The following is a 17,004-nucleotide window of genomic DNA, read 5'->3' as shown; positions in this document are numbered from 1 at the left end:
TTACTCGATTGATTTCCGAGCCACTGGTAATGAATTCGGTTGTTTCGACCAATGAAAAATAAGCATTCAAATATAAAACAAGATGGCCGACAGCAACGTGACATCAGTTTCTAATAATTTTATAAGATATAACTAACTTATATCACTAATATATCGTGCTGAAATATACGAGGGAATGTGAGTAATTAGTAAGTTGCAAATCGAGATCGAGGAAGGGGGGGGGGCGAACAAATTACTAAGAGCAAGATCGATGTGCAAAGCTGGAAAATGATCAAATTAAAAATGATTATATTAACTTTTGAATCAACCGAACCGAAGTATAGAATACAGAAAAATGCATGATATGGGGTTGGTGCTAGATAGTACGTAAGAAATCAATATAATGTACAATATTTTTTATTTTATAATACAGTATTGTATTAAGCTACGGCGAAAAACATTGATCTATTTGTGTTATAAAATACAAAAGTAAACTATAAGGGAGTATATTTTATATCTAAAATATATGATTTTATATTTAAATTGTGGAGCTTACCTGTTATAAATATTGGTGACATCTGTTATTTAATCGTTCTTATTTTATTTTTAGTGAATATGAAAAGTATCCATACGTCGGAATATTTTTGGCTGACAGTCCTTGTTTGGTGGTCAGAGATTTTGAGTTGGTAACCAAGATAATAAAAAACGATTTTAACTATTTCAACAAACGCATTGTTACAATATCAAAGCACACTGATTATATAGGATCTAGAAGGTAATAAAAAAGTAACGTAGGCGTTGAAAGTCAGGTATCTGTTATAACTAACCTAACTGAGAAATTACTAATCCATATCAGACTTAACCTAACTTTATCAGCAATATAGATTGTAACATATTATAATATGTTCTATATATAATATTTGTGATTTGACTGATTTGCTATATCTTTAGTACCTTATCGCGATGATGTCACTCTGTGTTTTCATTCGTTCGTTCACATATCTATCATAAAAAGACAAAAATAATAGTAATAAGCGATGAATTTTAAAATTTCAGTCTCTTCAGTTTGTATGGAAAGGAATGGAAAAATACTAGAACGAAATTGTCTCCAATATTCACATCAAAAAAGCAAAAAGCTGTGTTTAATGCAATGATTGATGTAGGAAAAAGATTTGAAAAAAAGCTAGATGAAGGTGGCAAAACAATTTATATCTACATTATGTAATTTAGTAATTCCTAAGTTACTAACAATATTTTTAGCAATTTAATATTAGATTATTACTAATATTGATTTTTATGGATAAAAATATTTCAAAACTTTTGGTTAAAATTTTTTAATATAAATAAATAATTAAAGTGATATTTTGTAATATTTTTTGCATCAAGTTATTTTAATCGTGTTGTAGAAGTGCTAATATTAAAGCATAATGTGTATATATTGTACAATAATTACCGAATAATTAGTAATAATAATTATTATTCTAGACACATCAATCGATATTAAAACCTTCTCGTCCTGTTTCACTTCTGATACAATATCGGAAGCTGTACTTAGAGTTAAGGGCGGAGCAATTAAAGATCCTGAAAATGATCAAATGAAAAAATTTGGAGATAGGGTAAGATTTGAGTATCGTTTTTATTTTTATTTATTAAATATGTAACCGCAGAAGCTAATACTTCTCATGATGCGGCTACGTTTATAATATATATTGAAATGGAAATGTAATCAACAAAGTATACAATGCTACATAAAATAATGAAGAAAAAACTTAAAAGTATACGTTAATGTTGTAGAAACGCACTGAAAAAGTATTTTCTATTTATTTGCAGTTATCTTTGATAGATTTTGATAATTCGTTAAAAGTTTCATAATTTATACAATTTTTCCAAAATCAAGGTTAAGTGATACATATTTTACAGTTTATGTGTATTACCAGTGTAGTTATATTTTCACTGGCGTTTCAGTGAAATCATATCCAAATACCTTTTCACCGGTAGATATTTACCAGAAAAAATTAAATTAAATTGATAGGCGCTAGTAAAATTATATGATGCTTTAAAGTATCCACAAAACTCAATTTGACAGTTGCGAAACGTCTATTTGCTGTTCATACCAAAACCTATCCTAAGCGAATCAATCAAACCCAACTTGACCTAATGCAAGTTTGAAAACTATAGTTAGTCTTAGAACTTCATTAGATGTAGTTGGGTTTGATTAATTTGCTTAGGCAAGTTGAGTTTCATATTTTAAAGTAGCATATATTTTCACTAGCGCCTATAAGTTAAATTATATTTTCGCTAGTAGAAATATGTATCTATATAGTAAAACGCTCCTTTTTTGAGTTTTTCGAGTTCCGGCACCTTTTTTGTTTAAAAAAAAGCTCTGATTATATATATATATATATATATATATATATATATATATATATATATATATATATATATATATATATATATATATATATATATATATATATATATATATATATATATATATATATATATATATATATATATATATATATATATATATATATATATATATATATATATATATATATATATATATATATATATATATATATATATATATATATATATATATATATATATATATATATATATATATATATATATATATATATATATATATATATATATATATATATATTTATACTAGTGAAAATATTATAACTTAACTGAAAAATAAACATCCAGTGTAATATACACATTGTCAATAGTTTTGGAATAATATTTACGTACATCTTCATTAAAGACAAATTTAGTATTTATACTAGAATCTCCTTCAGGCATATTTAGAATTAATAATATCAATATATATTTCGGTAAAACAGTAACAGGTACAATTTGAGTTTTTTGCATGTCTGTACCATATGTCATATTTTAGTAATATTTTTAAAGCCCCACTTATATAGTTTAATTTTTTTACTCACACTTTACACTCATTACATGTATGTATTATATATTTGATATACATATAAAATTGATAAATATTATAGTTTTAAAACTTGAAGATAATTTTTTGAGAACGGTTCTGGTGCCACCTTTGGTAATGAAGGGAACAATAAAGTTTATTTTGCGAAAGTAAAATAATTGTTTAAATTATTTAAACAAATCTTATATTTAATAGATTTGATTTTACATGTTCGTTTATTTTTTTAATATTTTTAGCTATTCGAAGGGGGCTTTTATCAAAGTCTACGAACAAACATGATCTTTTTGTTACCCGATTTGATGGAGAAACTAAAAATATCACTATTTCCTGATTCGATTTACAAAATCATGAGAGATACTGTCAAGTTCGCTATTGATAGGAAGGACAATGATAGTGCTTACCGCGGTGATTACATCGACTCAATGCTAGAGTTGAGAAACAAGGGATCATGGGAAGGAAATGACGGTGAAACGATAGGTAAATATAGTATACCGTTAAAATTATTTTTATGTATTGTAAATCTATAGTAATTACAACGTATCGGGTGCTTTAGGTATTCAGATATTTTATTAAGAGCAAAAATCAAGCTTTTCTTTTCTCGATTAGATCCAATAATAAAAATGTCTATTTACGATATTAATTTTAATATTACGAAACGCAAATGCCAATTATATATAATAAATGTCTCTCAGTCATATCCATGTTGTCTCAAGTCTTACATCTATTATAGTGAATATTTGAGGCAGCTTTGGCGAATCGCAGATGATGATGTTGGCGAGCCAATTGCATCGTTTTTTGGACACCCCCACTAAAAGTGTTTATGCTTAATAAAAATGGCCCAGATTGCATTACCTGTAATCGGTAACCAAAAAAGTCGAAAAATAATATGTATGTGCGCAGGATAGAATGTAATTTATAGTGTGTATCTTTTCCAAATAAAGAGTAGTTTTTCTAAGGTGATTATTGTCTCATATCAGATGTGTTATTAGGTGGTCTATGCAATATTTTCAATTATTCAAGCAATTATTTGGTAATGAGATCTCTCTTTCACTGTGTTGTGAATATACTGTATGTGTCCTGACTTTCGAGCTCCCTTTTCTATCTGATAGAGAACAATATTATTAGGATACTAGACATGAAATAAAATATATATATATATATATATATATTTTTATATAAGAATCACATGTAATTTTTCTTTTGTATGTATGTAATAAAAATATAAATTATTAGGACACAATCAGAGCTAAACTAATAAATTGTCAAAAAGTTACTGGCCGTAAAATCTCGAAAAATAAAACTGATCATTAAATTAAGTGCTCTTTAGAATGTGTATATTTTGGCAATTTACGATTAAACTCGGAACTTTTTTCAGCTTTCAGGTTCAAGTTTATCGTTAATGGTTTTGAGGTAGTGACTCCTAATGCAAAATGTCCAACATGTTTATCTATTCAAATATTAAATAGTAAACATGTAACACTGTTTATTCGTAAAGTTAAAACGAATTAAAAAAGGCTTATTCATACATATTTTTACGTTGACGATAAATATCAAGACTATTTATTTTAATTAAAAAAAATAATGGTTTAAACTTTAAATTTTTAATTATTACTACTGATAAAAATACTCATTTAGTTGCTGTCGTCGTGTAAACAACGAGTTGTATTTTAGAGACTTAACTATATGAATATTTGAAATCTACAATTTCAGAAAATATTTGGGTGTAATTTTTCGAATACTCACTAGTTTATTCAGAAAGTGCTCATTAATGTTAAAATACAATAAAATACGAAACTAATTTTTTTTAACCATTAAAGTTCTTGACGATGAAACTCTCGTGGGACAATTCTTCATGTTCTTCACTGCTGGTTATGAAACAGCTGCGAGTGGAGTATTATACTGTCTTTACGAAGCCGCTAATAATGAAGAGATTCAAAAAAAGTTAAAGGAAGAAATTAAACATCACATGGAAGAGTGTGGCGGAGTCATGAATTATGAGACTTTGAACGAGATGAAATATGTTAACATGTTCATTAGCGGTATTAAAATTTTATTTACATGTATTTTAAATAGTAAATATTAAAAGCGAAATTTATATTTGTTATAAAACAGAGTGTCTACGAAAACACCCACCTTTTCCATTTATCGACAGATACTGCACTAAGGATTACACTTTACCAGGAACTAATATTGTAATAACTAAAGGTGTTAAAGTGTTAATACCAATGCTGGTAAGTGGCGATTATTAATATATAAAAAAATATTTATTGTTTGTTATGGATGTAAAAAGTATTATTTTTACATGAATTTAGGGGCTGCAAAATGATGCAAACTATTATGATAATCCAGAGTTAATAAATCCGGAGAGGTTCGATGATGTGGATTACATCAAGGGAAAACCTTACTTTCCATTTGGAGACGGACCTAGGACGTGTTTGGGTAGATAAAGATAAGCATATGTTAATTAATTTGTGGTGTGATTTAAATAATGTTGTGAATATTAAAAACAGGTATGAGGTTTGCACAGCAGCTGGTTAGGATATCTATAGTTAGCGCACTTCGAACACATACATTGACTTTGCCGGAAAATACGCCCAAAGTTTTGAAGTCAGATCCAAAACGTTTTGGAACCGTACCGCTTATTAATGTTATACTTAATATACACAAAGATGCTTGAATTAAAAATATTACTTATTAATAGTTTTACATAGAAATAAAAAATCAAAAGTAAAAATATGTTTTGTATTGCTCAAATCCATATCCCTTCATATTTATAAAATTAATTGTCAATGGCACAAAAATACATATATAAAATAATAATAATAGGCATTTTGTTCAGTAAAACATTGAACTCAAATTATATAGTTTTGTAGATTGTTTCATTAATTGCTTTCAATGTTCTTATTAAGTTATTTTTCATAGCATAAAAGTGTGGAAACATTGCATTAACACACAAAATATCTTCATTTCTAGCAAAATACAGCATATAACAATCAACCCTTTTTTTATATACGTTCTGTACGTTTTTTATAATAAATAGAACCACATGTGAATTAATTTAATCGCTGCGAATGTTTCAGACATAATTTCATATCCGATGATTGGTATCTGTTCATATGTGAACGAGAAATGACTGTGGATGAGTTATGGCGCGTGTATTTTAACTTGTAAAAGGCAACACATAAACGAGCACTTTCTGAACACACGCGAGAAATTTCGCCGATGAAGCGGTAAAACCTCGTGTGCAGATGATTAATGATGGCTGTTTAACCAAAGTTCGAGCTAGAGAGCATTTAATGTGTGATCCTACCGAACTTTAGCGTTTTACTCGAGGGAGAAAATTGCGGCTTTTCCTGGATGATAAATGTTAATCACACGTAATATTCCCGCAGCATAGCGTTTTTGTATCTTTTTGAGAGCTTGATTTATATGAATGTAGGTATATGTATGTTATCCGGCATCGCCGTGAGTGCATTAATACACATCAGTGAAATCAGAATTAAAGTTATCTCTCACGATGCTAAATCATCAGTAGTATGTAGAATTAAACCTAAGGAAATATCGCTATTCAAGTTGATGTTACTAATTTTACTATTTTGCTTGTTATTGCGAGGTATTTGGAAGGCAATAAAGATCAATAAAACGCTCTACTTCTCCATCTTTTGTCAGAATGTGCTTGATATGTATGTATTTATATTGATTGTAATTTCAAAGAAAAGAGCATCATTTGGTCTAGTTATTGTGGACTATGTATCGTATTTTATCTAGTATTCGCAGGTATTTCATGAAGGGTTCTAGAAATATAATTTTTTTTTTAGAGGTATAGAACTTTAAAATGAAATAAAACACATAAATATTGGCTTTATTGGAAATATAAGTTGATGCCCTTAGTTTTTAAATATGAATTCGGACATATGGGCGCCACGACTGGCTCGAATAAAAGCAATTTTCGACCGGAAATAACGCGGCGAATGTTGGCTTCCATGTCTCTGGTTTATTGGCGCAGACTAGCGACTTTCTATTGAGTGATTCAATCGCAATAAATATTTAGTAAATCATAGTTATACTTGAAGTTGCGATACATTTACAACATTTTAGTGAATCACTTAATGGATATTTTTACATAAGAGATAAACGTAGGAGACAAAGTTCAGAAATGGATATTGGATCAATTTCTATTTTACCTAAAATCGAAGGACGATAAGAGATTCAATAAAATACGTTTTTATTGAAGTACGAGCGAATGCACATATTTCAACGGAATTAGAAAAAATAGACTTACAACAATTTTGGTGTACTTAGCTAAAACCTTATTCACAGCTGCGAAAGCAGCGTTGCAGACACTTCTACTATTTGCCACCACCAAAATAGGATTTTCATCACTTCTGCATAGAAGTACAATCGATGACTAGCCATTAAATATAGTATGTACTTGACACATATTTCAAGAAGGTGCGCGGGAACATATTTTTAGATTCAAAGGGGTGTCGATCACTAAAATGGTTAAGAAACACAGCTATAGACATTAACAATATTTTAAACAAATCTTTAATCGAATTTAATATTATTTTTCGTGTTATTTGAATCTGAAAGTGTATTTAATTTATGTGTATGTAATATACGTATAAAGCATTTCAAAGGTTGTAAACTATATTTTATTGTCAATAAATTTGCGTAGATGTATTTTGGTACGCATTTTTATGGTATGCACTTATATTTTTTCGTTTGTAATTTTATTTTATACCGCGTCGTAAAATTGAAAAGGCATACGAACCGTGTCCTTAGGGTTGTAAAAAATATGAAAAAATACCATGTCGAGTTATAATTGTCCCAACCATAAAGCTGTCCGGAAGCAGGAAGTGGTGGCTGAGATTTAATCTCGCAGGAATGAGAGTAATTGGGACTGCCGAGTTAAGCTTTGCTCGCAGCAGAAAGCAAAATGCAAGAGATAAAGGAAACAAATCTGGATATATATTTTTAATCAAGAAATATTGTATTCGAACTAACTGTATTCGTAAAAAATAAACATAGAGAATACATATAGAAATAATATAAATTATAATAATACATATTTACTATTTTTTAATTGAATACTCTTTATTTTTAATAATAATTATTATTATTTATTTATTTATTAATTTATTTAGCTTAATAGCTAATCTTTACATCTAACAAATTTAGTAAACATATATAAAAATATATAAAAAATACATAACAGAAAGAAAAAATAAAAATATACAATAATAAAGTCTTAATATTATAATTTATTTCTATATGTACGAAGGTGTTTTTTTATTCCATTTATGAAACCCGTTATATTTTTGCTGTTTCGGATTTCTCTTGGAAGACTATTATATAAATCAAAACCTCCGTACATAATTCCCCTAGCCGTACTCGTTTTCTTATACTTAATTATCTTTAAATTTTCTTTATTTCTAGTATTATATTTATGTACATCTTTATTTCTTATTAAATACTTATTAAAATATTTTGGTAACATATTATTTTCTAACTTATATATAAATACTAAAACATTCATACTCAATATTTCTTGAACATTCAACCATTCTAATCTATCAATCATACTTTTACAATTAGTTAATCTAGTTTTATTTAAGATTACTCTCATTGCCCTATTTTGTAATTTTTGCAACATTTGTTTATCTAATTTATTTAACATATTTAATAGTGTTGCACAATAATTAAAATGGGGCAATATTATACTATTGTAAATTTTTTTTTTGTATTTATACTTAATATATTTCTTAATCTAAATAATAAACCTATTTTTCTACTAATTTTTTTTAATATGTAATTACAATGTTCTTTAAAATTTAATTTTGTATCAACAATTACTCCTAAATATTTTATATTATCCACTATTTCTATACTAGAGTTATTTATTACTATTTTGGTACTATTATCTAACACATTTTTATAATTAATAAACATACATTTAGTTTTATTCTCATTTAATTTAAGTACATTATTCTTTAACCATATTTCTAATATACTTAATTCATTATTTAAATTATTTACAATTTCTTTAATGTTATCACCTATGCAATACATTAATGTGTCATCCGCAAATAGATGAATTTTACATTTTTTCACGTTATTAACTATATCATTAATATACAAAACAAATAACAATGGTCCCAATTTAGACCCTTGTGGTACTCCATAAGACACTAATTTCACTTCAGAATATACATTATTTATTTTAACTTTTTGTTTTCTTTTATATAAGTAATTATTAAACCATATTAAAACTATATCACTTATACCTATACTCTCCAATTTCTTTAACATTATTTTTCTGTCTATTGTTTCGAAGGCTCTCTTGAAATCCAAGAAAACTGCTCCAATGATTTTGTTTGTATCCTTAGCCAACAGCCAATCATTTATCACTACTTGTAATGCAGTTTCAGTCGAATGCTTTTCTCTGAATCCCGATTGTTGTTCACATATTATGTTTTGAGAAGTAATAAATTCCTTTAATTGTTTGATTACTACTTCTTCTATTATTTTTTCTATACACGGTAGCATGTTGATTGGTCTCATTTCTTCAACTTTTTTACTATTTTTTATTTTAGGTATAGGTACAATAGTAGCAATCTTAAAATTTTCAGGCATTTCTCCTAAGGAGAGTGCTTTTTTTTTGACTGCAAAAAAATGTAAGTGAAAGATTGCTGATTAAACTTTCCAACTATGTGGTAATTATATACAATAAAAAGAGGATTAGGCGAATATTATATAAAGATTTGAAAAATATTCTTGTTATATGAAAGCACATTTTTCATAAATGACAGTGTTATTAAGAAAATTCCGAACTGACTATTCTCATGTAGAAGCAATTTCAGAAAGTAGAAGGTACACTTTTTCCGTAATCACAAACGCTTGAAAAGTTGTAATATGGTAAATTATTTTTAAATTATTTTCTATGAATAAATATTAAACATTAGTATTAAATGATGGTTTTTCTCATGGTGTTAATCAATGAAATATTTTGAAAAGAAACTATAATATTATATTATTTGACTATATATTGATGGAATTTATTAAAAAAAAACAAATTTATGTGCATATAGCATGGGGTGATTAAATATTTTAGGTCTGTATTTTTTTAACCCATATATATAACATGTGAAATTGTTATTCAAACGTCGTTACAGAAAAATTATGTCGTTCATCCGGCTTGTCTTCGCTTGATTGAAACATAAAAGTGTACAATGGGGTAGCGGTAAAATAGCTATAAAGTTGTCATTCTGATGGTTCGATTCGATTAGCAGTTACCGACTCGATGTACCATATTTATGACTTTTCAGACAGTATGGTACTGTACATAATGACTTTATTTTTTTTATAAATCTTCTTTATATATTATTTAACATAAAATACAATTTTACTTCTGTCGGTATTATTTTTAAAAATCGGATTATCAACTGGAAATATATATATATATTTCATTGAGAAAATGTACATATGATTTAAGACTTTATTTATAAATTATATTTGTCTTTTCACTTATTTCATAAAATAATAATGTTAAATATTAATTTATGAGAGACTGAAACGGTCTTTAAAGATTTACACATTGACCGTTTTTAATTATAAGATAATAGGCATTCTTAGCTGGCTCACTATCATCAAAATTTATGTATTATACATTATATTGTTATTTAGCCTAATTCACATGATTACCCCCAAATGACACCCCCAAATGATTGTACGTTAATACGAGTATTTCATATCACATTGTATTTTTCATTCAACTACCAATTCTATCGACGCGCGCCCGGTTACTGATTTTCCATTTCCGACAGTTTTGGGTGGCAGACAAAGGGATGTTGGAAACAAAGGGCCATTCGAGCGCCAATCCTTCCCTGTCCAGCTTTTGCGAAGGGCTTAAAAACTATCGGTTGATCGACGCAGGGTTTCCAATATTTTATTATTATACAACCCTTTAAATAAAAGAAAAATAGTGGAAACTTAACAACCCTAAGATACCTCTATTGAAAGTCCTTCATATATGTGAGGAACATCGGCACGCTCTAAATATATCAGTAAAATAAAAGGCTAGATGTATCAATGCGTATTTATAAATTAATAAGTTGTTTCTTAATATTTTGTTTATTAAAAAATATGAACAATAATGGACCTAAGTTGGAGCCTTGCGGTACACCAGTAGAGGTATTACATCGTTATGAATATGAGTTTTCATAATTAACAAACTGATATATTTTTCTCAAGTAATTAAATAATAATTGAGTGAGACCCTCAGAATTATTTACTTTATCAAAGTTATTTTTAAAATCTGGGTAATTTTATTTATTATTTTTTTTATTATAAATCTGCTAAAAATGACTTAAAAGGGTTCTCTAATGAGTCACGATAGCCATTACACAAACAATAATTATATTATTAAGTATTAAAAAAAATATGGTGCACACCTAAAATATTCCACACCATTTTTTCCAGCTCCTCATAGCTATCACCGAAAACGTTTGGCAAGCTCGTTGAGGAGCTGGATGGCTCGTGCAAGTGTAGCGTTCTCAAGCGCTGACGTCTTGGTTGCGACGTTAAGAATATGGGACGCGATTGCGACAGCGTAAAGACGCTGACTGGTCTATAATTCTTTATGCACAATTTGTTATAATTTTTACGAATAGAGGTGAATTTTGCGCATTTTAAAAGGTCTTAAGAATCAGATTAAAAATATGATACGTTTTATAGAAGCAACAAAACTGACTATGCAACCCTTCTAAATTAAATCGAGAACCAAATCAGGCCCAGAAGAACACACTGTCATAAACTTCTCAAAGCCGTATTATTTTGTCTACATATATAAAAATAAACACTATTACAAATATACACAAAAATCTATAGCTTTCACACCCATTGGCTGCAAATAAAGTTATTCTAAACACCTTTAAAAGTTGCTACATTTGCAGCCAATGGGCGTGATAGTTATAGATTTTTGTGAAAATTATTATATTAGCGTAGTCCGTATGGTTTAGACTGGTAACCCAGAGGCCATGAGCTCGAGCCACGGCAGTAGACTATAATTTTTATTTATAAAAAAGGGTTTTATTTAAAAATTAAATCTATTTATTATAATACATATTATAATTTATAATTAATTATATACATGTAACTGATTCCAAGTCTGGTGTTGATTGACTTACTCAGCTGGTGTAGATTTACCCCGTTGTAACGCATTGTGCTTACGACTGTCAGCTTACAACGAAATTTAAAAAAATATCTTGTAGATCTTTCTAAATTTTTCTTTAATTTTTAATGCTCGTGGCGTTTTTTTTGAAATTACAATTTCATCTCCAAAACCCTAATGATTAACTGTTGTGTATTTTTTGCCGGACATCTGGCAACCCTGCTCACAGTCGACATAACGTGACACTTTTTTCAACTCACCTTCTTTCCTTTCACTGCCATCTCTCCGCCAGTTTGTACAGAATTAACTCATGCGTGCTAAAGATAAAAATTGAATAGATTTGCAGCCGACGAAACGTGAATTGTTGTAGCGTGGAGTCAAGCCGTATTTTTGTTTGACGCTCTTTTTTGTAGTATACAATACACGTAATATACGAAGAGGAAAAGGAGAGCATAATATGTACATGGAACATATTGTGCGATAAGAAAGAGGCTGTATTTTCGTGACAGCATATCTGCGTTCGTTAAGAGGCAGTTGATCATTTGCTGGGAGGAAACGCTTTCATGGCGGTTAACCAGTTCCAATTACGCGGCAGATCGTTCAAGAATCATATATAAAAGTAAAAGTAATATAATATTAAATATTAGATGTAATATTTTTTCAAATTACATTATTTAATTGTCTAATTGTCCCATCCATTATTATCAATGTATCGAGGTAAAAACGATAAACGTTATAAAAAAATTTAGACCTCATGATCTTATAATCTCAATCTAAAAGTGTTCTTATCAAACGTTTGAGTACAAAGTAATTATATATTTGAGTACATATTATTATTATCTAAATGACATTTGACTCGTAGTAGGTACTTAATCGCAGAAAAGAAATATTTTATGATAATTTAATGTCGCATAGTGTGACTACCCTCAGTTGTGAATACACGTATCGTACACGATGTTAACTTTGCTTATATTGCTCGTTTCATTTTTGGCCGCCGTTTATTTATATGTGACCAGAGATTTCGATTATTGGAGAAAGAGAGGAATTTTCTATTTGAAACCGACGCCGTTCATTGGAAATTTGGGACCGATTTTGACAGGGAAATGTTGTATTGGCGAATTCCTGAAAAACATTTACAAGTAAGTGCTTAAATAGAAATGAAACTAGTGGCTTTCTGTGGCAAACCCACTATCTAAACTTCTATATGAATACAAATATAGAGCAATATAATTAAACTTTGAGTGTGTATTAAGCAATGACAATTAAAACAACCAATAAACAATATTATATGTATTCATTACTGGTTATTCTTAATCGCGTCCTCTATGACACTTTAGTTTACAGCATTTTTAAATTGGGATTTTTAATTTGCAGTTCCTGAATAACCAAATATGTTATTTTATTCGAAGAAGTTTTGAAAAAGTTTTTAGGACACCTTTATAGGAGGATATTTGAGCAAAAAGTTGGTCCGATTCGTATCTTTTAATTTTAATATTTTATGATTTTTTTGTGTATTGTATGATAATATTACAATGTATTTTTTATTTTTTTGCCCATAATGACGCATTGGGGTTACCTGGTAAGGATGGTTTTATTTTGAGTAAGACAAAAAAATATTGATTTGAAATGTCACAAATGTTTATATATTTATAAAAAAATTAAAAACAATATTTTGTTCGTAAAAAATTGCTCTACTTTTATATTTAAATTAATCAGATGGAAAAATATTTAAAAGTAACGGTTAATTGGTAAAAAAAATACGTTAACGTTGTATATGAAATTATTGCAGTGATCACAAAGACGAACCGTATGTGGGGATATTTCTAACCGACAAGCCATGTTTGGTTGTCAGAGACTTGGAATTAGTTGACAAAATATTGAGGAAAGACTTTAAATATTTCAGTAAACGCATTTTTACTTTTTCGAAGAAAACTGACCCAATTGGCGCTAAAAGGTATTTTGTATATTATGTTGACTAAATATGTATAAAACAAATAGTTTTGACATCCACCAATTATTGTACTAAATAACTGAGTGCTACTGATTATTGTTATCTAAGCATTAGATTATAACATGCGACATTTAACATACAGCTGATTAAGTAGCAATAAAAATAACCGAAATATTTATTTTATTATATTTAATTGACATTTTTCTCAGTTGCTTTTGACGATCGGAAAATTACATGGCAACCTTTTACAATGTAGCTATTTTGAGGTCATAGTTGCGGATAATATTACACTATCCCTTACTGTGCTTATAATAATCGTTTCAGTTTATTCTCAACGCATGGAAAGGAATGGAAAAACACAAGATCGAAGATCGTTTCCATTTTTACGTCTTCGAAGCAGATGGTCGCATACGAGGACATGGTCAGAGTTGGAGACAAGTTTAGCAGGAAATTAAACGATGGTTAAACTAATAATATACGTGATAGAATAATTCATTAAATTTTTAATATTTTCTCGAGAATGCTATAAAATATTTTTTATTATTTGAGAAACATACCTTTAAATACAAAATACAAAATTTTAGTTAAAAGCGTTGAAATAGTTGAACTAGCATACTGCTTCACAGCCAATATGATATCTGACACTCTCTTGGGATTGAATGGAAAAGCAATTTTAGATCCCGATAATGACAGTATGAGAAAGTTAGGCAAGCAAGTAAGTGTTCTATTTTGTTTGTCAAATTATTATATGACTTCATTCATTCATATCATTTCTTAGCTATTTGGAGATACTACTCTACAAGTAATGAAGTTGAACCTGTCGTTTTTGGCACCAGAGCTTTTAAACGCTTTAAACATTGCCGTTATTTCTGGATCATCTTATGACATTATCAAAAATGCTGTACAATCAGCACTGAAATTAAAAAATGATCCTAAAAATTACAGGGGTGATTACATGGATGGATTTTTAGGGATGAAAGAAGGTGGTTCTTGGGAAGGAAATGATGGAGAGATCATTGGTAATATTTTTATAAAAATATATTGATATTATGTATTATTCAAATCAATATTTTGATATATTTTTCAGTACCTGATGATTTGAACATTGTATCTCAAGCCTTTATGTTTTTCACCGGAGCTTTTGAAACAGGCTCGAATGCAATGACTTATTGTTTGTATGAAGTCGCCAAAGATCAGATAATACAAGATAAACTTAGAAGTGAAATAAACGCCTTCACAAAAGACTCAAACGAATCGGTCAAATACGAAGCATTGAACGAAATGAGCTACATGAACAAATTTATAGCTGAGTGCTTAAGAAAGAATTTACCTTTTCCGTTTTTAGATAGGAAATGCTCAATGAATTACAAGGTGTCTGGAACTGATTTTGTAATTGAGAAAGGAACGAGAATTTTCATACCCACATTGGTAATAAATTGAAAAACATGTTTGTGAGTAAAGTATTTTCTATTATTTATATTTTTAAATAGGGATTCCATAGAGATGAAAAGTACTATCCAAATCCTGAAGTATTAATTCCTGAACGATATGACGATATGGAAGCTATGAAAGAAAAACCGAATTTCTCATTTGGATTTGGAAGTAGGCTTTGTGTTGGTAAGTCGCTTATAAAATATATTTATCAATAATGTGTAATATTTGTTATTGATTTAGGTATGAGGTTTGCTCAGCAGTTCATAAAAGTAGGCTTGATAAATTGTTTGAGAGAGTATAAAATCACAGTATCTGAGAAGACACCAAAAGTGTTAAAGATGAACCCGAATCATTTTGGAAACTCGCCAGATGGTAAAGTTTATATAGATTTGCACAGAATAAAAGATATAAAAACATAATCTTCGTTTAATTGCTAAGTTAAGTGTGTAGCATTAAATTAACCTACCTAGCAACTATTTTCTAAAGCGTGAAGCTATTGGGTAAGTGCTATTGATATTCAGTATTATTATAAAAATACATTCATTAAATTATATTCAATATTCAGTTTTATAAAGATATGTTTTCTCTATTATGTAGTATTTCTAACATTGTTTGAGAGTTTTCTGCCGAGTGTATGTTTGGTGTTTGTGCATTTGCTCGTTAAGTCGGCGTATTATGTTAACGAGGCGCTCTCCCCCGCGGTCCGACCCTGTATTCCGTTATGAATGCAGTTCACCACGAACAAAGATCATGTCGTTCCCGGGTGTGTCATTCGAGTCCTGTCTTTGTGCCTGACTCAGGGGTCGTTAGCGGCCATTATGCAGACCGTATAGCAGTTAACACATTAAATCTTATGTATATATTGCCCGTATATGGTTATTATTATCTACAAATTATATCTTATAAATTATGATATAAATCCATTGTTAGTGGTATATATATGTTATATTTTATATTTAGCTTACTATAGACGCTGATAAGATACCATGTACCGTCTTTTACGTTTTGAAACATCACAGATACACACATCACAATATTGTAATAATTTTGAAAATCTAGCAATTTGGTGAATCACCTGTCAATCGAGTTATGACAATTTTTGCGGTTTTATACATCAATGTTGATCTCTGAAGAATTTAAGCCATTGAGCTTCGACAAATTTTTAACTCATTATCCATGACAAACTTTATCAAAGGTGTTTTCAAGAGATTTTTTCGTTGATGGGATAAAAACTATGCTCTTGTTCCAACAAAGTGATTCGAATATTTTTTATGTAGCTGAAAGCTTTGCGATTAATATATTGTTATATAGTTATATACTTGAAGTACGATTTTTTATCCTTGTAACTTCCTTCTTTAACTTTTCAATATATTATCACACGTAAGAAATGCCAAATAAGTACTCGCTCGATAAAGTTTTGATTGAATAAACATTTATTGCATAAGCATAAATATTACACTGTCAGCTGCATGAATTGAACCACTCTTCTACTCACAATTGTAGGGATTAACA

The 17,004-nt window shown here is 28.8% G+C and overlaps 2 protein-coding genes and 1 long non-coding RNA gene across 3 annotated transcripts in view; 2 read left to right on the top strand and 1 right to left on the bottom strand.

Annotated features, from left to right (window-relative positions):
• The window catches only part of LOC148237850 (uncharacterized), a 252,044-nt gene that overhangs the window by 15,018 nt on the left and 220,022 nt on the right, over positions 1-17,004 (bottom strand). The gene's annotated exons all lie outside the window — the stretch shown is intronic.
• On the top strand, positions 345-5,669 carry LOC148237855 (putative cytochrome P450 6a14). Its single transcript, XM_088205104.1, has 9 exons — positions 345-362; positions 590-754; positions 1,036-1,172; positions 1,465-1,595; positions 3,172-3,412; positions 4,753-4,974; positions 5,048-5,166; positions 5,248-5,374; positions 5,446-5,669. Exons 3-9 carry the CDS (start codon positions 1,130-1,132, stop codon positions 5,610-5,612), a joined length of 1,050 nt encoding a protein of 349 aa, XP_088061230.1. The 5' UTR covers positions 345-362; positions 590-754; positions 1,036-1,129; the 3' UTR covers positions 5,613-5,669.
• LOC148237854 (cytochrome P450 6k1-like) lies at positions 13,019-15,926 on the top strand. Its single transcript, XM_088205102.1, has 8 exons — positions 13,019-13,246; positions 13,897-14,061; positions 14,383-14,519; positions 14,643-14,773; positions 14,837-15,077; positions 15,146-15,486; positions 15,549-15,675; positions 15,733-15,926. The coding sequence occupies exons 1-8, from the start codon at positions 13,062-13,064 to the stop codon at positions 15,909-15,911; spliced, it is 1,506 nt and encodes a 501-aa protein (XP_088061228.1). The 5' UTR covers positions 13,019-13,061; the 3' UTR covers positions 15,912-15,926.

This window comes from Plectrocnemia conspersa, unplaced genomic scaffold (assembly GCF_051122295.1).
Source record: "Plectrocnemia conspersa isolate PC_06_02 unplaced genomic scaffold, ASM5112229v1 ptg000002l, whole genome shotgun sequence".
NCBI classification, from domain to species: Eukaryota; Metazoa; Arthropoda; class Insecta; order Trichoptera; family Polycentropodidae; genus Plectrocnemia; species Plectrocnemia conspersa.
Note: the sequence above shows the minus strand (reverse complement) of the source record. Positions and strands in the feature narration are given on the sequence as shown.

What these genes read in the sequence shown, in the direction of transcription:
- LOC148237854 (XM_088205102.1), top strand. Translation starts at nt 13,062, where the DNA reads ATGTTAACTTTGCTTATATTGCTCGTTTCATTTTTGGCCGCCGTTTAT. An exon ending in TTCCTGAAAAACATTTACAA is followed by an intron (nt 13,247 to 13,896) that starts GTAAGTGCTTAA and finishes AAATTATTGCAG; the next exon opens with TGATCACAAAGACGAACCGT. An exon ending in AAATGATGGAGAGATCATTG is followed by an intron (nt 15,078 to 15,145) that starts GTAATATTTTTA and finishes TATATTTTTCAG; the next exon opens with TACCTGATGATTTGAACATT.
- LOC148237855 (XM_088205104.1), top strand. Translation starts at nt 1,130, where the DNA reads ATGATTGATGTAGGAAAAAGATTTGAAAAAAAGCTAGATGAAG. An exon ending in TGAAAAAAAGCTAGATGAAG is followed by an intron (nt 1,173 to 1,464) that starts GTGGCAAAACAA and finishes TTATTATTCTAG; the next exon opens with ACACATCAATCGATATTAAA. An exon ending in CGGACCTAGGACGTGTTTGG is followed by an intron (nt 5,375 to 5,445) that starts GTAGATAAAGAT and finishes TATTAAAAACAG; the next exon opens with GTATGAGGTTTGCACAGCAG.